This window comes from Necator americanus, chromosome III, assembly GCF_031761385.1.
Source record: "Necator americanus strain Aroian chromosome III, whole genome shotgun sequence".
Classification (NCBI taxonomy): domain Eukaryota; kingdom Metazoa; phylum Nematoda; class Chromadorea; order Rhabditida; family Ancylostomatidae; genus Necator; species Necator americanus.
Window position 1 is genome coordinate 1,088,464 of NC_087373.1, and position 21,356 is coordinate 1,109,819.

Sequence of the window (21,356 nt, forward strand, 5' to 3'; positions counted from 1 at the left end):
TTAAAAAAATGGAAGATTCGTCACAAATGGTGCGCCGTGCTCGAAAAAAAGCCCGCAGTGCTCGATGCGGCATCTATGGTTTTTTACGAGCAATTCGTAGATAATGACTTGATTACTCTCCTCCCCATAATCAACGACCTTGTATAGGCACAATCCACTTGAAACCCGCACCACCCCAGATTCGTGGGGCGATACCTTTAAAGAGAGCATACCACGAATCTGACGTGATGAGGGAATCCATGGCAAAACCTAGAGATGGAGTTGTAGATTGCGAGATCCAGAGTGGTTGCGCTCATCTTTTCCCTAACCAATTTGAAGGACTGGAAGACACCGTTTTTTCACGATCGATTAGGCAGGGATGAGCGGAATCACCCCAGATCCCACAATCTACAGCCCCATCCCTAGCTTTTCTCGCGGATTCCTTCACCACGCCAGATTTCTGGTATGCTCCTTTTAACGGTGAAATTGTGAGAAGACGAGGGAGGGAATGTTCATTAAATAGAGAAGCATGCGTTACTGTAGCATAACACGCTAAGTCAATTTAACACATTCGAGGGCGCCTATGAATTCAGATATGTGTTTTTGAAGAGTGACATGTTGTTGCCGGTTTTCGCTAGCATTTCGGAGTAAGAATTTGAAGCCAATATTGAGCTACACCTCCAATATTGAGGGTTTCTGAAATATCAGAGAAAATTATTCATACAACATTATCTTATGTTGCATGTTTGTCTGTACATATTGTTTTGTCGAGGATCGAGATATAAATATTAAACTCTCATTGAACGGAATCCGCCTCACACAAATCAATGATAAGAAGGAATTTTTTTTGTTGATATCCATCACTGTCGGTTCTTGTGACTGACACTTCTTACAGAAAATACTACTAAATGCTACAGAAAATCATCTTCGCTTCTTTGTTCATATATAGAAGGAACCAGCAGATGGTTGCTTGTTCTACCAGTTTTGAGAAGCTAGTCGGATTCAAGCTGGAAGAGGCCACCTGATAGAAGACGAAGTTCTGGACTGAGGCGGTGAAAGGGGACCTGGGGACACTCGGCGTGGATAGGCAGTTCAGGCGAGACGTAAGCTTTCGCAGAAAATGGAATAGCGACAAATGTACTGATTCTATGCAAGCTCTCCCAGAAGATCGAGGAGGTTGGGCAGAGCTGTGTTGAAGGACGACACAACCTCAGCAAAAAAGCGGGCAACATGTCAGGCGATAATATCAGCCCGCTGACTAGGTCAAGTAAGTCAAGTATGTCATGCATGCATGCTTCTCAGCTAGCATTATTAAACTAGGAAATCTGCACATCACTAATAAGTAACAATGAACAGTAAAATAAAGTAAAAAGAAACAGAAGACTGATAAATTAGTGAACTTGTCAGCTATAATTCAGCAAGTGATGTATGTACTTATTGCTCGTAACGTCAATGGCCGGGCGTTTAACCTCACTATGAGTTCAGCTTAGAGAAACTCGTAATTAATCGAAAATCCTGTTACCCTTTCGAGCTTCATTGCTTGAACTGAGCAAAAAGTTGTAGAGACTAACCCAACCTATGATGCTTTTTCGCTTTCCCCACTGAAGATTGCTCGGCACTACCGACTGCATTAACTTACTGCAGTTGGGTCAAACCGTCTGAACCTTGGTTCAACTGTGTAAGCCGTTGTTCTCGAAGCGGCCTGGAGAATCTTTGATTAACCTCTTCACCTACTTCGCAACCATCTGTGCAGTTGTACAAGAATTCAAACAATTTAGGTTGTTTTAATGAGACTATATGTATGTTCTCAAGGAAATTGAAGAATCTGCTGATCCTTCTTTCACCTACTTGGGAATCCCAGTGGCAAATAAGTGGAGAAGAGGCGACTTACCCGGCTGCCGTCGTGTGTCCGTATCTCCAAGGCCCGCCAAGGTCCCGCTTTTCGTCGTCAGTGTGCAACCGCGCCAGCGGTGCGTTCCCGCGTTTTCGCTAGTTTGGGGTATGGCGCCCTAAACCAAATTTGGCGGGAAAGGCAAATGATTTTATAAACAGGACTCCCTTGTCAAAGTTTCATTCTATGATGAAGTGATGGCTCTCTGTTCACGCATAAATGTCTATTATGTTTTTTTCTGTTTGTGTCTGTGTGGGTCCTTTTTTGCCACATTTTTCTTGCCTCCTTCACCACCATTCATACTGTTGCCAGTACTGAGATGATCGTGTAGTCGTTAATTATTCTTCACAATTCCCTTTCCAGCAATTACCCTTCTACAACGCGCTCTTCAGCCGCTATATCAGGATGCAGCACTCGGTTTGGATCTCCTTTTACATTTTTAAGTATTGGGTTTTTTTTTTATCAGTTGGAGTTATGTATTTGGACAACGTTTTTCCTCTTTAAATTTGATATAAATTATGCTATTTCTTAGGAAAATGTGACTAAAAGCGTTAGCACCAAATTTCTCAGACAAACATTTATTGCGCAGGTTTGTGTTCATTACCTTGTTTTCCTCTAGCAGTAGAACTGATGTGTCACATGACATTTCATATTGTTTAAGATCATCCAGAGAAAAAAGTTCCCTTTTCAATTCGTTGAAGTAAGACGCAGCTCTCGTCTCGCTGATAAAGTAAGTGGTTACTTGTCTCTTCGACCAGCTGTTTTCCACTATAATACGCCACTGTTCTAGCTACTTCTTCTATTTGATTCTAGCATCAACTGTGTTTGCTTAGGTGGTCGACTACCGGCCAATGTTAGGAATGCGCATTCCAAAAAAGAAACCCACGAGTAAACGTCGGAAAGAGACCCGCAAAACGCAAAAAGTGACCGTTATGGCGAAGGTTTGTGAAGAGTTCAGTCACGGATTGAGCACGTTATTACATAAATGGTTGAATAAACCGTGACAGAGTAAGCCCGTTAATAGTTAACGTGATAAAGATTAAAGTGAACAATCTTCACCACCCGGAGGGATGAAGGGCTTGAGAGACACCAGCGTGGATTCGAACCTCCGACCGTACAGTTGAACAGACACTGTGGAACCTCTTGCCCCTGTAGCATGATGCTCCACGATTATCGTGCATGTCAAACAATTCTATTGTTATACATTTGTGCTATTTATGTTATAATATGCTTGAGAAGAATGAGATACAGGCACACCCTGATACGAAGCATTGAGCTCAATCTAGACGAGATTTCTGTGCTTTCTGAGATACCGAGGAGGCCCAGATTCATGAGAACTCCTAGCTTAGAAAATTTTGTTCACTATTCCACTGTCAGAATTACTTAGTAAGTACGCTTAGTTTTGAACGTAGAACGTATGAACAAGCGCCGTACTAGTCGCCGCGTAGTACTCCGCAGTAGTAATTGTGATTGTGTGTAAAAGCTGTTTTCGAAGAAATCTTTATCAAGAACTGAACAGTTTTCTTTTCGAAGTAATTCGAAAATCGCTATACTTGTATTTATTCCAGTGGTTTTGGACACATTGCTAAGTTTCTTCGCTTGGTTTCTTGGTTACTTGTTTTCTTTTTGGCAGCTGTATGACATGTAGTGTGTAAGTCCTTATTGTTATCACTGTGCGGCAGAAATGATATGATTGGTAAGGATCACGGTCAAGCGTACGTTTAGATTTTTCCAATAGGAAGTCGTAAGAGGGGGAAAGAAGCAAGAAGAGGCCGTGAAGGCTCTTACTCAATACTTGGCCGCCGGGTTTCCTTCATTGTCTCAAATCGTGGAAAATCGTATCGTATTTCTGATGCATTATGAAATTAAAAAAAAAATTATGTGAAAGGACAAAGACAATGACTTGACACAACTCGAACTTTTCTTCATTCACTTTATACAAGAGAAATGGAGCAAATCGCTTGGTGACTTCATAATGTGTACTAAGAAAACGTTTTAGGCGAACCTTATTTACTTCATAGCTTTGCAGTGCTCTGCCAATCTACATTGCGCCAGATTCAGTATGTTGAAAATCCGTCCATTTATTAAGATGGCTAGTGTGTACTCTGCCGAAAAGTGGATGCTTCATGTTTGTGGGTGGCGCAACGTGGTGTGGCTACATTTTTGTGAAAACGATCAGGGATCAATCCCTGACAGAACGAGGAATTTTGCAATTAACGTGAAAAAGTCAACTGAGCATACTTCTCACCCATCAAAGAAGGCTTTTCATATTATCTCTCAGAAAAAGGAATTTTGATGTCATTACTATGCCGAAAAAACGAATGTACAATTGGAAATAGGGAAAACCCATGCAACTTAGTGTGCGCGAGCTGTTGAATGATGACGTGTCCAGGAAATTTCATGCAGCACATTTTGAAATTCTTAGAAGCAGATTATGCCTATACTTCTGCAGAACTTGTTCCTTACTTTCCTAGTTTTTTTTCTTTTTCGAAACCTAGTTAAGAAGAATGGTGAATTCTTCCTTTTTTAAGATTTTTTTGCAACTTGGGGCCCAAGACACCCACGAAGACAACATCAATGATTAAGGGCTTTCCTTGATGCTGCATAAAAAGATAGCTTTTAATAGTGCTTGCTCGCGCGACGAGGAAGAGTGCGAGGATTTTGAAAGAAAGAATTTTTGAGTATTCGTCAAAATGTGCGTGGCTTCGGAAAAAGTTTAGTGACTCTATTCATATCTAATAAAAAAATAACTACTCTGTTTTAGATATGTCATAAAGGAAAGGCTTTTTTCTATTACATTCCCTTTTTTTCCTTCTCTCAAAAGTTAGTTAAGAAGAAGCTGGGAAAGTTCCTGAAATCCCCAATTTTTCTCAAGTAACGTTCAAAAGAACCAAAGAACCTCTTAGAGCGGTAATTTAATTCTTTTACAACGCAAACTTTTCTCTATTCAAAATCATACTCACTTATTTTTCTAGTTTTGCTCTGCGCAAAGTTATGAATGTTTATTTTAACCTACATAAATTCGCATCAGTCCTGCACTCATTCCCAATTGTGGTTGTTGTTCATCTCTAAACGTTTGTTGTTTGTGATTTTGGGAAGTCCAACTATACTCTTGATCCCGATAAGAACAGTTGTGATTGTGCTTCTATAAATTTTATTGATCACTCAAAGCGGGCGAAACAAACATGGCAGTCCAGTGTTACCCGGAAGTTTGGACCAATCGAATGATAGTCGTCAAGAAATTTGCATCAACCTATTACACTTAGTCCTGGATGAGGAAACAGGTTGCTTGTTGCCGCAATCACAGCTAACTGGTCACCGCTGGCCTTGCGTGTCTTGTGGCGGTAATACTGTACATTGCGAGTTGACAGAGCTAGTAAGATCCGTGTGATTTGAATGTTTTTAATTAAAAAGACTCGTTTAAGGAGACGAACACAAAATGGATCGGTCGGATTCCGAAACATCAACGATGGAGCAAGTCTGTCGAAATTCAGTCTTTGGAAAAACCGAAGCAAAACTCAAAAACGAGTCCAAAAGAGATTACACCCATAGTTTTGTCGCAGAACTCCACACTAGAGCCAGATTGTACAGAAACAGTAAATGCTTCTAGAAGTAGCAGTGATAATGTGTTGCCAGGAATAGATGTTGAAAATGTGGCATCCGCTTCGATGAGTGTGACGGTTGCAGAACAGACTCCACAGCAACACGCCACGGATGTGAGTTTATATGAAGATTAAGATTTATTTTTCATGTTTTCTCCAGTTACCTCCAATTACCTAGCCTCCGTGCCTTAGAATAATAAAAATTTCCTTGGTGCTGCTAGCGGAGTTTATGAGCAGGCACAATTCGAGAGATCGTTATAAATACTTTTTTCAGAACGATAGGCTCTTTCTGGTGAGGACGACAAGGTCTCTTGCTTGTGAGTGCTTTCTTCTCTGACAGAACCTAGCTCTTCTCGTTATAACACTCATTTTCATTCGGTTCCTTTTGTACATGCAAAAGGTTACTTTGAAAACTGGAAACTTATCAGATTCACTGAGCGATGTTGCCCTCTCAATTTAATAGATATTCCAGGCAACCATCGCAACATGACACGCTACCAGATCATGGGCTCAAGAGTAAGTTTTTTGGCCGAGTTTTTTTTTCGTTTTCTTCTTTTTTCTAAAGATCACAGGTGCGATAGGAAGGAGCAGGACCTTCCTTAGATGAAGGGGGTTTACTTCATGTGGTGTAGCTCAAGCGATGAGGATCCCTTTCCCTACCGTCGAAAAAATGAAGAGAGTCGGAGCACCGGTTCCTCCTATCGCATCTGTGCTAAACATTTTTGGGTGATCGTGATAGCGATACACCCATAGTTTCTGCTGGAGTTATAAATGCTAAAGAACAGCTTAAAATTTATCTGAGTAACAACGTTTCTTAACATTTCGACTGTTCATAGAAGTTGAGGAAAGAGTAGAAATACGCTGTGATGAACTGAAAAGTGTTGCTTGGAAACGGACCCGTGGAGCGACCTGTACTGCTTTGTTTTGTGTTCCTTGATTGTTTCACATCTAGATTCTATACAGACATAGAAACTTGGAAATGTCTATCGAAGAGCTAGGCGAAACTTTTCCTTTATATTTTCTCTAATTGGTTTTTTTAGATCATTCTTATTACATGGTGATCAGGAAGTGCGTGATAACCTAACAATCTTGGATCTCCTTTTGCGGCTCGAGACTTGCAGTCTTTTGTAGCCTCTTTTTGTTGTTAGAGCATCACTGAAGCTGCTTTTCTCGCCGATTGGTGCCCGCTCACCAATCTTACTTTTCGGATGGGCTGCAGAACAGTTGGGACCCGCAAAAATCAGCTGACAATCGTCACCGCGCATCCCGGTGTATTTACAGCTACGGCTACACCAGCTCCACTACGACTCTCCACGACTACCTGGGATAATTCAAGCTCCATCCCCACCCCTGCTGACCCCAAAGCAATGTCACGGAAGCTACGCGAATTACGGAAGGCATTTTCGGTTAACAAGAAGCAATGAGAAAAGTTCTTCAATCCAGTTCAAGAACGGGATATCAAAAATTGATATGTGAGAGAAACGGCGATAAAAAGTTTTGCCGTAGGTACCGCTACGTAACTAAAGAATCTAATTAGATTAATGTTTGGTTCAATTTTTATATAAATATAGTGTCTGCTAAGAACAAATGTAAAATACCTTAATGGTTGCTTGTACTTACATTTCTTTGAATAAAATTAACATAAAGTAATCCCCCTCCTCATTCTCCACAGCGTTTTATCACTTCACTTCTTTCTATTCTACATAGATGCTGAAAGGTATGCTTGAAACCAAGATGACCAGTGAAGTACCTGGGAAGGGGATACGCTTATCAGGACATGCCTTCTAGCATTTTAGTGCAGTGAGTGCCGCCGAGGCTTCCTTCATGCCAAATCAGACGTTGCAGGCCAACTTTGTTAGTGCTTGTGCAAGAAACATCGAGATTAAATTACGTTATCAGTATAGTAGATCAGGATTTTCTGAGTCATTCTTGTTATCCCATAAGTAAGTTACTGGCCTCCTAAAGCGTTACGTGGATGAAATCAACATTTAATGATTGAGCGCAAGATAATAACTAAATGATAAATGATAATTCTAAATGATATTTCTGTAACCTAAACTTTCTCTTCGTTTAGAATGTTCTAATCAGCTCTTGTCACCATGCACCTTTGTTAGTTTTTTTCGAGTCAAGCAGCGCGTTCTGGCAGCAAAATAGGTATGACATCTATATAGCGGAGCGCAAAAGGTTCGGTGAGACTGTGGCGATAATAACGCTGTCACGAGTCGCGCAGCCCGATTATCGACGCTGGTTAACTTTCTGAATGTGTAGCGGCAGATCAAATTGGTTCCACTTTGACAACCCCTCCCCCTTCTTTACATCTCCTCGCTGGTTCTGAGCTTTCGCAGACTATCAGATCCACCTCTTGTTCCTTTTTTTGATCCAATGCAGATTAGGACCGTACAGTTATCGATTGATGATGATATTTTTGACTGGCAATTGTAGTTGCTTTCACAGTAGTGTAATTATAGATACGATACAATGGGTATATTCATAAGTATGAATAAGCTTAGTGCTCTTTTTTCATCATATTTTGTTTTTCTTCCTTACTTTTTGTCTCCACGTTGCATTTCTCTTTACCTTCTTGGTTTCACAATGGATACGTAAATTTATTCGTGCCAAAATACTAGAAATATCGAAAAAGGAAAGATGGGATCTTCTCGACGCAATCCTGATACCGGTCAGTCGACGTATCAACCAGAGAAGCGGCTCCTAACCGCCGGTACCGAGAACCTAAGACTCCCAGCAGAGTTAACAGATAAGAATAATGGTTGCATTACTCATTTTTTCTCGTGGATTCTGAATATCGCCGCACAGCCATAGAAGTGCGGGCGCTATCCCATCGCGTTTGTGCTCTGCTGCGAAGTTAACGCGCCGTGCTGGCCATGCACGTACACGTACAAACGTACTATCCAAATGCATATACGAACACATATACGCACAAATAAATACCTCTGTTAACTCCGTTTTAGGAATCCTCAAGATTTCCGCTCATTGTTTTTCCCTGCACTAACTGTTTGCTCACGTCTACCGCTTCTTAAAAGCAGCACACCACGAATCTGTGGTGGTACTGATATCAGGTGGTGTATCCGTATACGGGGTCGTAGATTATGGAGACCGGGGTGGTTCCGCTGATTCTTTCCCTCAATCACTGCTAGCAGCCGACCCCTGAATGCTGTTTTGTACGATGCCTTCTATTGCCACCCTCGCACGCTTAGCGTCCCTTACTGCTTATCGGGGTAGTCCGAATTGATTTTCGACGAATCGCAGGGCGGAGGCGGGGTGGAGCGTTGCAATAGATGGCGTCGTACAAAACAGCATTCTGGAGGCGGCTGTTTGCAGTGAGGCAGGGGTAGATGAGCGGAACTATCCCCGTCTCCATAATCTACGACCCCCTATATGCCGTTTTTTCAGGAAGACTAAGTGGAATTGGGCTGAACTCGCTCACACTCGTAATCTTCACCCTTAGCCTTATCTTTTCTTGCAGAGATCCCAATATCGTCAATTTCGTATACCCAATTCAATATTCTATATCAATGATCCAAAAAACAAGAATGAACAAAATTAAACATCAAGACAACTGTCCTGCTGAGCGACGGGTTTGCTATCAAATTAACCATATTTGGCCAATATTTTTTTATTTCATGTGAAAGTTGGAAAAGCGCTCATAACTTATTCCTCATCGCAGTAGTTTAGATATCCTCATAAATTCCCAATACTTTCTTTTGTAGAATTGTGTAATCGATGGAGATTGGGTTACAAGAATTCGCTCTGCATTCTCTCGCTTGATCAGTTGGAGAAGACCATACACTACACAAGATATTGGAAATGCTGTTAGTCAGACTTTCCTTGAAATGAGTCCATATCAGTTTGATGAAGCGGTACGGTGAGTGTAATGTTTCCATCCATCTTTTCTACTCGTCGGGGTCGGTTATCCGATTTCATAGACTTAGTATATTGTTAATTTCTTGGTCTGGGTTTTGAATTTTGGTCCCTGATGCTAACACTTCACGTGACATATTGTCTTACAACGAATATGTTGTTGAAAAAATAAGGACGGTCTCGTCTGCTACGCTTATCCTGTAAAATCTAGACTCTCAAAGCACCAAAAATTAAATTCGTCACTTCATAGACAGTTTCGTATGACTCCTAAAGGAGCCGTCGTGTCCGTCTAAAACTGGTTTCGTAAAGGCAGCTCACTCATCGTGTGACTGAACGACTTGGCTTCGAAGCGATCCACTTTGCTCCGGACTCGCCTGATAGAAGACGTGTCTCGGCGGAGCTTTTACCTGCTGCATGAGTAGTAAGTACTTAATATATGTGTACAATGTAAATCCTGTAATTGTAACTTCTGTTATGGTAAGATTTGAAGACGGCTAATCTTTTCAGATGTTGTGGATCTGATTAGTTCACATATGGTGGGAATCTTAAAATCTCCGATGACGTGCCGCCCGTAAGTTTTGTTCAAACCTTGCGCTGATAAAAGAGCTCGTAAGATTAGATTACGGACAGGAGCAGGGCAGTCGGTAGGAGGTCCGGCCGCGACCTTACGAACCATCATTGATTCGAAAGCCCCCTGGAGCCAACCAAGTATTTTGTTCCTCCGATAATTTTTTTTTAAAGTCAATAGATTAGTACCATACTCTTCTGGGAGCAAGAACAGTGACTTTATACATGGGCTAGCCCCCGCAATTGACTGTAACGGTGAAGCGTTCATAAACTTCAAACAGTTCTGAATTAAAAGACGAACGCGTAGGCGCATCCACGTAGGCATTGATCAACCCCACATCTACACTCCATCGTTTAAGATTAGGTTGGAAATAAGGTGACATGTCTTCATTGTGTTATTTGTTGTGTAGCGTGTTATATCTCCTCATTCAGTAGATCGATCATTAAAATTTAAACAAGATTCGGTCAGAGTAGCTATCTGCGAACCTGAAAAAGCAGCTTTTCCGCAATCGTGCCGTTGATAGACTTTGTGAGACCCCTGACTGCGTCGCTTGTTTGAATGGAGGGCAAGGAGATTGCGTGGTGTCGGGAGTTATATATCTGATCACCTGTCAATTATGTGTGGCTGAATACATTGGGAAAACATGAATAGCACTATGTACCTCTAGTCAAGGAGCACATAAGTGCGCTCGTAAAATCAAAGCCATCAACCCCTTTAAGTTCTCATCGCAGACAGTGTCATGACAGCACCTCTTGCAAGCAGCTAACGTGGAACCACTGGAAGCGTTATATTAGGCTGGACAGAAAGTCTTGTCACCAGTTGTCATTTTTTCCTGCGTTATTTTTTTTTTACTTAACTTACAATATAGCCGGGAGAATAGAGGGAGTGGAGCACCGTGTTCCAGCCTAACTGCTCTAGTTATTCGTGAACCTCCTTAGCTACATGGCGCCTATCGTTGTCGTGGAAGCTCGTCTCAGCCGTTTCTCTCTAACAACCGATGCGAGATTTTAGAGCTGACTAGCGTATATGGAACAGGTTACGGTGTGGCCTTGTTGGAGTAGCTCAAGAACAGCATTCCCCTCGAGTCTCAGAAGCAACAAAGGAGACATGTCTTGGGATGGTGTCCGATTTGACTTGCGTCGGCGGGTTTTCTCCTCGAGGGAGCTAAACGCCCACAGGGTGCGCGTTAGAGTCGTAGAGGACCAAACTCTCATCTCCTCTCGTTTCTAAACCCCTTTTGTGGAGGAAGGGGTATTAAAAGAGAGAAACCCGGGAAAACCGGGTCCCCTCCCTTAAGGGGGGGGGAACCACCCAACCACCCCTTTTTCCCCGGGGGGGGGAAGAAAAAATCTTTTTTTGGGCCCCCCCTTTTAAAATTATTTTATTTTAATTTTTTTTTTTAATAAATAAAAAAAAAGAAAAACACCAAATAACATTTTTTAGAAAAATTTGGAAAAATATTAAAAAAAAAAAAAATAAAAAAAATAAAAAAAAAAATATAATTAAAACAAGGTTTTCTGTCTGTTCTAATATATAACAGCCAAATATCATTGACCCCGATGATAGATAAGGGGTATGGTATACAGTACCGTTTCCTGTTATTGGTATTTTCATGGCATAACCACTTGTACCGTCCAGCAGTGCGGGGAACAACGTCCAGTCCCACCACCCTTTTATTCGATCACATTGCTTGCAACTATTCTGTCTACCTGCATTCATGCAACAAATACATTCCGCTGAACAACCGTCGCGGTCATTTCAATTGGGGTAATGAATGCCTCAGAGTTCTATGTTCGACGCCCGGAGTCACCTCCACGCCAGTAGGCGGCAAACCGTTGAGAGGTGTGCGCAGAATATGAGCTTTGTTGGTCATTGATTTCCATTGAATTCACTTTTAAATAGATGAAAACTACTCATTATTAAATTCTTCATTTTTCAGAAGTGGTTTCAAGTTTCTAACTCTTTTGCAAAAATTTGACTCAGTGGAGAGTCGAACCTGCGTTGTTCCACTGTCATATTGTAGGAACAAAATGTTGATTTTTTTTTCTCGTTTTTTTCTCGTCGTTCCTCAAGCTATGCACCTGACTCCTCTCTTTTTTTTGTCGTATTTCATTCTTTAGTCAGTATTTAAAGATATTTCATAGAAATATAACAGAATAAAGATGAAAATATTTCAGTACCAATATTTCAACAGCATTTCAGCAAAATTACTTCTTCTGGAACTTGGTGTTTCTTTGCTTGTGTCAGCTACCAATTTTTTCATTTGTTCCTCAACTAATTTTTTATTCGTATTCGATTCGTATTTGGTGCCTTCATCACCTCAGGTCTTCGATGGATAACTCGTAATAGTGGTGCGAAAGATAGTGGACAGCCTGTAACACATGATTAACTGACTTTCTGAAGTGCAGAACAAAGTTCGAACAGCTAGAAACGGAGAGAGAGGAAGTTTTGTAAATTCTAGTCTCCTTTCGGTGCCATTCTTTTCTGGTTAAGCCACAACATCCCGATACTCGAGTTCATGCCATGTTCCGCCTATTCACCACATCACTTTTCTTTACTTCAAAACTCTTATCGAGAAAGCATCCTATCAGCAGTAGCACACCCGTACTGCGGTCGACGTTAGATATCCTAGCTAATCATTTGAAAATCTCAGTCAGCGTTGTGGGGAGAGTTTGTAGTCATATCACGTGAATTATGACATGGTTATCACTCAACAACACCCGGATGATGTGACACTACTACTCTTCGTGACGTGAAGTGCTTACAAAACATCCTCTCACTTGAATGTGTCCGAAATTGGAGGTGGCACCCTTTTTGGAAGGATCCGGCGCCACTCTATCACATCTATGAATTAGGCACAAACCGGTGGGTCGAAGTTGTTTTTTCGTTCCAAATGTTGATCTGACTTGTTTTGTTTTGTTATATCCGTATACCATCGCTTCACTTTTTTCTCAGTCACAGATTTAAGAAAGGTGACAGTCACAGACCGAAAAAAGTGAGAGCGGTGCGGATTTTAGGCTTTAAGGAGAAAGAATTGGTACCTGCAAGCTTGGTTTGAATAATTGGAGGTGGTGGCTAGAAGCTTCTATCTTCTTGTTTGGCATACGGTGTGGGAACGATTTTTCACTTCAAAATTGAAATTAAGGGACGTTCATGTTTTCGTTGGGACCTTACTAGCAAATGTTCCACGTTGATGATTACAGATTACGTTGATTCAGATGCTTTGAAGAAGATAACTTAAAATCTTCGTACTTCCATTATTCCAACTTCTACCTTCACTTGTATCTGATTGAATCAATCCTCCATCAATTTCTTCTTTGAAATCACTCTGATCTGAAATAGCTGAATCGTGGATCTCACGTGCCGTTTCCTTGTCATCATTTTGTTTTACTCTGCCTTGAATTTTTGTGTGTACATTGCGCCTGGTTTTTCACTTCGTTAGTTCACTGTTTCTCCTAAGCGGGACGCTCTTCAATTGCTTTTGTTTTTAGCTACGTAGCTTGACCTTTTTCTCGTAATCCCTGGCAATTTAAAATCTGATCTGGAATTGAACGACTCCACTTCTCTGGAAACGACCTTAGCGAATTCTTTTTTCAAGGCGTGAACTGTAAGCGATGTGGTACCATAATCAAGTTGGAATCACATCTCACCCCATTTTCGCAACTGTTTCTTCCGTTTCCTGTTCGTGAGCAGCTATATTGATTTTCCTATTCTCTTTGTTTTTCTTGTTTTAGTTTATTTAGACGTATCCGGTTTTGTATATATGACGTGATTTCTGCAAATTTCAATGAATTATGTCCATTATGTAGTATTCGTCATACTTAGATCTGTACCCGGTTGATAGTATGTCTAAAGGAAATAAAGTATTATACTTAACCGTAACTGTCGTTGGTTTGTAAATATACTCAACGGTTGGAACCTTTTATCTGGTGGATCAAAAAGTACCCTCAATTTGTCATTTATTTTTGTAGTCCTGATATAGTTTGTTTATGTATGGTTCATTTAACTTGATTTTGATCATGCGTTTTATTTCATCAGTCTGTTACTATATTTTAGGACAAACTTGTCGTCGTCTCACTTTTGAGTTAATCTGTGATTGACACGGGATTGACTGCATTTTCGCCGTGTGGCAACATAATTCTGACCTATATTGAAGATCTTCAGTAAGGGCTAGCATAAAATTGATCTAATTGTCAATTAATCGGAATCTTCACTCACCGTTTCATATCCTGCGTTGTCTGGACTGTCCTTCGACGCCAGTTATCCTCACGCACTCCCTCATGACCTCAGTCCAGAATCTACTTCTTTCCTCTAAGCTTTTCAAAGAGTCTTCCAAGGATCAGGTTTGAAAACCTGATCCTTGGAAGTCTCTTTAATTACTTCGGACGAAGCGGCCTTTTCGTCTCTATATAATGTGTCCGGTAACGTGAAGACGCTTTCCTGTGATGGATTTTGCAAGATGTTGATGCTTTCAACGAGTCATCCGCCGGTGAACTATCTCCAGTTTTCCTGAAGATTTTCGTTGTAGCATACCTTAATTCCAAAACAGCCAAGCAAGCAGGTACCTAAGTATCCTCGTTCTCGTTCAGCTGAGTTTCATTCACAGTCCAAAGTAGGCGGTGCTGCCCAAGTTTCCGATCCGTGCCATCTTTGCCGAGTGCCATTCTTGGCTGGAGTCCTTCTTCGGCATGTTATAGTTTTGATACGAAATTGACAATTTGTTGTAGTTTCGTACTGCTTTCTGCGAATGTAACACTGTATTCGAAATCGATCGAGAGACACTCTGATGATGCTAAGACGATATTGACAGAACAATAAGTGAACTGTTCTTCGTAATATGCTTTCAATGGCGAAATAGGACAGAAAAATTTCTAGCACTGCCCTTCTCTTACTTCTGTTTCTAGCGATGACTTACATTTCGATGCTATTCGAACCGCGGAAGTGGATTCATGTTCTTAACTGAATAAATTCGTCGCGAAATCCGAGAAGGGGACCGCGATAAGAAGAGTAAGATGAGATAAGAAGCGGTTTCAAGTCCAATAAGGCTAGCTATATTTTGTTCGGGTCACGTTTCCATACTTTGATCATTGACGATTCCCACTAGCAACACTTGATCACTCCTAGACCGGCAGGGACGAGACCAGGGTTGCTTTCCGCCCGTTGTTAGCTGCTTTGCTTCACTATGTTGGATAAGACGGTCCCATAATCCTACCCAGGATCCTGGAAAATCACAAGTGTCAATAAGATCACTAGATAGTTTTTGGGATTCATCTATAACTATAGAAGGGAACTGTTGTAGCTTGTCTTCACGAGTCCGTTACCGTTTCACCAGTTCATATTGGACGAATGATCTAACGAATCGCAGGCGATGAAAGACAGACCTACAGCTCTCGTGTACGCGGTGGAGTTCTACCCAGTTCTCCTCCAGGTATGGAATCATTCACGGGCGGCCCAACTGCAAATCGCATTGCGGATCAACTGCAGTGTAAGGCTGTGCTCAACCGCTGTCGAAAGTTGTTTTTTTTTCTTGCTGATTGTTGATTTGCGAAATACGCCTGTTGTGTCTGAACATTTGTGTTAATTAAATCTTTTGAAAATCATGTGTACACAAGGAATTTTAAATTTTACCTGAAGGGCCTGTGCATTTCGGAAAAAGATTTAAAGGCAGTGCATCACGAAACTGATGATGTTGGCGGATCTATGGGCAAATAAAGAGTTTAGAGAGTGAGCATGACTGCCCTCAATTTCCGCTTGTCGTCCTGAAAAACAAGGTGAGAAACGGCGTTTGATCCCAAAAGGTGTGAAAACGTGCCACACTTGTGCACTCCCCGCATCCACGAGCAGTCGAAAATCAATAAGGTTTCCTCAGCACACTATTCAAATAGAACCAATAAATAAACTATTAAGGGAACCGGAGCGTGTACAAGGATCGTAGGAACTAAGGCGTTTCACACGCAGTTTTTCAGGAGGATTAGCGGGAAATGAGCACCTGTACCCTAATACTCGTAATCTACGCCCTGAACTCTATAGTTGCCCAAAAAGACTGGAACATTATCACTTTCGCGATGCGCTGCCTTTAAGTTATAGATGAGTTATACATCCTGAAATCCCATAGGAGTTGGGAAAGAGCCGCTGATTACGCTTTAATTTGAATAACGTCATTTTTCTTATTAGATCGCGCACCAGAATTCTTTTTTAATGGAAAAGCTATTTTTCTAGAAGTGGAAACAAAAAGGTCGAAGGTCTATAAGTGGAATGCATAATTACGAAGTAAGTATTCTTTGAAAATATGTTTTAATTCCATATTTCATTGTTATGTTAGGTAAGATGGACACTTAGGTAGTCCGTTTTGGAACCATGTTGACGTCGTCTCAAGCTGGGTCTTTTGAAAGCCAAACCACCCTCTTAAATGTGAAGAAAGGAAAAAAAGGAGACGACGATAGAATGTTCCAAGGCTGTTCTGCGGCCGCTGCTTCCGACTGTGAAATGGTTTGTAGTCGGGCCAAAACGACATGAAGAACGGTGCAGTTGCGTAGGAGGTTGCGCTCGAAACGGCGCGGTGGAGATAGCGATTGAATGGAGGGGTCCTCACTCGATCTTAACTGCTGCCATTCACCACACCGCTTCGAGAGCACCGCTTAAGCAACTGCACCATCCTTCATGCCGTTTTGATTATTGTATGTGGTCTCTCTTCGCATCAAAAATTGTTTGTGCAGAAAGTATAGTCTTGAACTCTTCTGAAGAATCTGAAAGCTTTGGCTTGTGCTTTTCGTATCCGTTCCTTAGCTGTTGGTTTCATTCTTTCTTGTTCTCGCTTCGAATGTAAAACTAAAATTTTTAACTGGTTGACTGATACCACCGATTCGTTTCGACTAACCCTATTTCTAGAGTGTTCGAATTCCCACTAATCATTTGAAGCCTTCTAGTTGGGAACGGTTGTGCTGGCATTGGGACACTTTGTGAGGATTCAACCTGTTTTTTTTTCATGAGCAGAACATATTGTTCCAAGAAAGAGACATTAGTAGTTTAGGCTTTTTCATGCATCACTGTTGTGGTCGCGGTGGCTGTGGTTCCTCACGCCTGGTAATATAAGTCGCATGGGCTTCTTCTTAGTTGCTATTGCTGTGTTCAAACAAGGTTACAAACATTTGCAGTCCAGAAAACTATCCTGCATGCTAATTTTTTTCCTTACTTCAAGCGATGACTAATGACACATTGCCTATGGGTGAGCTGGTTCGTCATGAAATCACTATGGATTCTACGGAGATGATTGAATCACGTCTTGAACGATTTGAGAAGCAACAGCAGATGTGGAAGGTGCGAATGTATTAACAAATTTCATTCCCCGGTCCTCTCAACATCATCTTTGTTTAAAACTGGATTTCCAAGAAGGATTTTCCTTTCGCCTATAGCACTTTGTACTTCACCACGTAGAAAACTGCAAACTTTCCCGTAGAACAGGCAAGAAATACCCGCCTTACGACTGATCTGCAACACGCAACAAAATCTTGTTCCTTTGAGTGTTGTTAGTGCTGTATATATCGGTTTCGAGAAGTAGACCAACTCTCCATGGGTATGTGTTCCCTTTTCGTCTATAATGACTGAAGAGCATCTGAGAAGGATGTGTTCTATCTGGATAACTTTCCTTTTCAGCATGTTTATCAAGAAAAAATGCAAGAAATAGAAAACACTTTGAAAGTCTCCGTATCGGAAGTTCGTAAAGAAATGGAGAAGGCGATTTCGGAAGTGAGACTAGTGGCTTCATTGATTTTGTTGAGCTATCACAACTGATGAAGTTTTTTTCAGCTGTATGGAGAAATGAACAAGCATCAAAGAAAATGTGAACTTGTGAGGAAGACTACCGCTCACGATTTTTTGTCGTTTCGCCGCCGCAACTCTGAGAAACTGATGACGTTGGAGAACGAACTGACCAGTCAACTGGCTGATGTAAAATCTCGGATTTTAACAGTGACTGAGAGCATTCGAACAATAATTGACTCTCCGGTTATGAAATCTGCAAATAATAGCACTAAAGCGACCTTAACTGAAGGAAGGAAGAGACAAGCGGTGAACCTAGCCAGCAGATCACACGGTTTGTTCACTCATTATAAAATTACGTTCCACATCTATATTTCTCTTTTGGAATTTTAGTGTTCTTTTATTATCTAATTTGCTGATGAAAACAGTTGGACGTTGGAACAATTAGATGAAGCGCGCAGATTTAGAAAAAAACATACATGTGTTTAACGGAGAATCAAAATAATCCTCATTTCGTCTTCTTCCCTTTCTTCAAGTTGCTTTTTAAAACTTTGTATTGTTCCAATCAATTTGAGCAAAGTGTATGTCACGCAAATAATCAACTTCTAGAAGTAAGAATTTACAATTTGTTTTGCTTCTGGAAGATTTACGGAATGCCTGGTCGGTATTAAACCGATACTCTGGACCGCTTCTTGCTTGGGAAGTCCGAACTCAGCTATCACATTGGCTCCATAACTTCTGCCGCTGAGTAACACCATTTTTCTCTTAACATTTTTACTGACTTTACTCTCCGCAAAAACCGCACTTAGAGGGCCACTGGTTCCAACATTCCGACAAACAGTTGAGGTTTTCGGCGATAAATCGTCATTCCCATGGAATCAAAATCTGCTTTTAATTTGATTTCGAAATTTCAAGGAAACAGATTTTACACAACCTTCATGTTTTAGGAGCTTACGTGGTGTCACATCTGATCTCTAAAGCAACCTCATCGAAATCTGTGCTGTTGAATTTGGTTGATTTGTTTTTTCCTTTGGAAACGTACAACTTTGCAATCACTGTAGGTTATCTTCTTTCATTGCAATTTTCCCTTTGAAATGATGTATCACTCCTAGGAACGAACTCACATCACCCCTTCAGAGGCATATTGCTTTGATGGTTCTGAAGGAACGTTAACGATAAGACTTTGGGCGAACGCAAGCGTGGAAGCAGTGGAATACGAACACGACTACTGGCGCGATGTTGTCCCGATTAGCGCTCCTTATCGATATGATGTTATGGTGGGTCGTCTGTTAACTTTTTGAAGCTTTATCACAGTCCGAATAAATCAGGCATGTATGGACCATGAATGTGAAAAAAGAACCCTGTTGGGTGAATGTCAATATCCTTTGGATGGGGATGCCGGCCCTGCGCAGATTTGTGAGATGAAGGTATGATGTGTTAGATTGATTTTTTTCTTTTATTCAGGCAGGTATTTTGCCAATATTGCTGTGCTTTCAGAATAGGTCAATAACTACGGATCAAATCCAGATCGTTTTTCGAGCAAATCATGGCCAGGAGTACACATGCATTTACCTGCTGAGGGTTCTTAATTGGACGTATGCTGTGAATACATAAGCGACAGACGTACACTATAAATAGATGTAGATACTAGTGCTAAGCTTACCACATTAGTCGATCTCTCCGCCATCGTATTTTTCCACTTTTCTCTTGATTGTTTCAAAGTTTAACTACCTGTTTCTTCTTTTCTCCTCCTTTCTCCTAAAGAAAGCTGCGTGAACGTTGAATATTCCATGGTAACGGTATTTGTTGTTTCCTTATCGGTATCTGTTTCTTTAGACTCCGTTCCATTTTGAGGTTCACTCCCTTACACAATATACAGTAATTTTTGTAGTTGATCTGCGGACTTTATTTACTGAAGTGGTTTTCTCGTGTAATAATGCGTTCATCTGGAAATTATTACTTTTTTAGTCGAATGTGAATTGAATCAAAGGAATTGGAACGATGTGTAATTAAGGCAATGTAGATGTTCTCAATCAGTATTCCTCCACTTTTCTATTAACTTTTGCTTCAGCGTTTGCCAGACATACGAGTGGATTGCTGCTTGCTCACGATGGTCCCCTCATACTAAATCCAGTCAGAAATCTGAGGGATTCACTCAGGAATATTACACCCATCCATATTCAAACGTCTGATTGCAATTGATATAAGCGGGTCCCCGGCGAGCAAGACTTCAGTTCAGTTTCTGGTCTATAAAATGCATCTAGACTTGTGGGATGTCAGCCAGCGGTTCCAGACAGCATCTGCTGTTGTCGTTAGGTCGGATATTGTTTGAAATTTTTTTATTATGAAACCTATTCGAAATTTAATGAATTATGTAGACGTTTCCACATTATCACGGTGTCACGGGATAATACAGCTGAGGCATTGGAACGCTCGGATTGAAAAGGCTAGTCAGGTGCTCATTTACAATTCCACAACACATTTTCTATTAACTGTGACTTGAACAACAAAACACAGACGCTTTCTACTTGATGTAATCTGATTTCTTTCTCCTTAATATACTAAGTTCTATTTTTCTTTCTTCGCTTTATTTTGAGACATTGAGAATAAAACACTTTTATTCAAAATATGATATGTTGACCACTTCTGGATATGTAACACTCTTAGTTAAAATCTTATGGTCAGAACTTATGAATTCGGTTTATTTTTATTTGTAATATACGGAAAAATAGCGCTGCTCAGAATACTACAACAACATACCAGTTAAAGACGAGATGATTAAATAAACTGACAATTAAAGAAGAAGATAAATGTGAAATCACTTTGGAAAAGGAACTACCTCTTCCTAAAACGTGTAATTCTCAGAAAAAGACAAGTATTCCATTAACATTAGGTAATCAAAATGGTAGACTCAGTAAAAGTCTTACTTAAAAGTCTCTACATTTGCAGCAGCTTTGAACTGATGTGTGTTACTAAGTCTTTTTAAAAAATGAGGAGATTTGTTGAGACTCCCGTGAAAAAACACCATAAGATGAAAGAAAAAATCATATTCTATTTCTATATATAGCGGAGAATGTTACAGTATCTGGTTTTTTTTTTGGATTTTTCACAAACTTTTTCCTATTTGTTGGATTGAGTAGTCGATAGCTGTTCAATTCAATACCGGGTATAACAATAATGTAGTGCTGGGAAACCTAGTACTATGTAAAGTCCACAACTGCCTGATTCAGGCAATAACGCGAACTAATAAGATAGTGAATGTAGTTTTTCATAGTTAGTGGTTTTTAATTTTCATTAATTAATTAATAATTTCATAGTTAATTATAATAATGTTATTCAAGGAAGAGGATTTTCATAATTATATACTTCATTTCTTTTTTCATTAATCGTTTTCTAAAAGGTCTGAATTTGATAATGCTGTTTTTTTTTAAGCGGAAAGCTGAGCTTTAGAATGTCAACGCCACTTCTCAACATTTGCATGACATCATTTTGCGTTTCCGTATTCCACGTGATAGGTAATTACCTGAGTTTGTTTCGTTACATATGCAGAAATTCTAAATTGACTTGCCAATCACGCCAATAGCCGCCACCTGATACTGCGCTGTACGACAAAGTAGCAATCTAATTTAATTCAGCGATGAAAAATCTATTTTAATCGTCAATATAGGCAGATGAAAGA

General features: G+C 40.6%; 1 protein-coding gene across 4 annotated transcripts; it reads left to right on the top strand.

The window, feature by feature from the left end:
* Nucleotides 1-2,275: 2,275 nt before the first annotated feature.
* On the top strand, nt 2,276-19,291 carry RB195_008254 (uncharacterized protein; the record flags this gene model as incomplete). 4 transcript variants are annotated; one of them, XM_064194670.1, is made up of 24 exons in its annotated part: nt 2,276-2,287; nt 2,403-2,459; nt 2,532-2,600; nt 2,704-2,811; nt 5,296-5,348; nt 5,481-5,586; nt 5,747-5,789; nt 5,945-5,988; nt 9,201-9,355; nt 9,661-9,676; nt 9,733-9,772; nt 9,859-9,922; nt 11,859-11,951; nt 14,076-14,082; nt 16,139-16,189; nt 16,808-16,878; nt 16,950-17,056; nt 17,118-17,236; nt 17,573-17,665; nt 17,726-18,011; nt 18,625-18,734; nt 18,790-18,954; nt 19,006-19,104; nt 19,175-19,291. In XM_064194670.1, the coding sequence occupies 24 exons, from the start codon at nt 2,276-2,278 to the stop codon at nt 19,289-19,291; spliced, it is 2,085 nt and encodes a 694-aa protein (XP_064045813.1). The 4 variants fall into 4 exon arrangements, with proteins under 4 accessions (XP_064045813.1, XP_064045814.1, XP_064045815.1 ...); XM_064194671.1 differs by lacking the exons at nt 14,076-14,082; nt 16,139-16,189; nt 16,808-16,878; ... (6 more) ...; nt 19,006-19,104; nt 19,175-19,291 and adding an exon at nt 14,509-14,633 and having other exon boundaries at nt 11,859-11,938; XM_064194669.1 differs by lacking the exons at nt 2,276-2,287; nt 2,403-2,459; nt 2,532-2,600; ... (9 more) ...; nt 11,859-11,951; nt 14,076-14,082 and adding an exon at nt 15,288-15,347.
* Nucleotides 19,292-21,356: the final 2,065 nt, after the last annotated feature.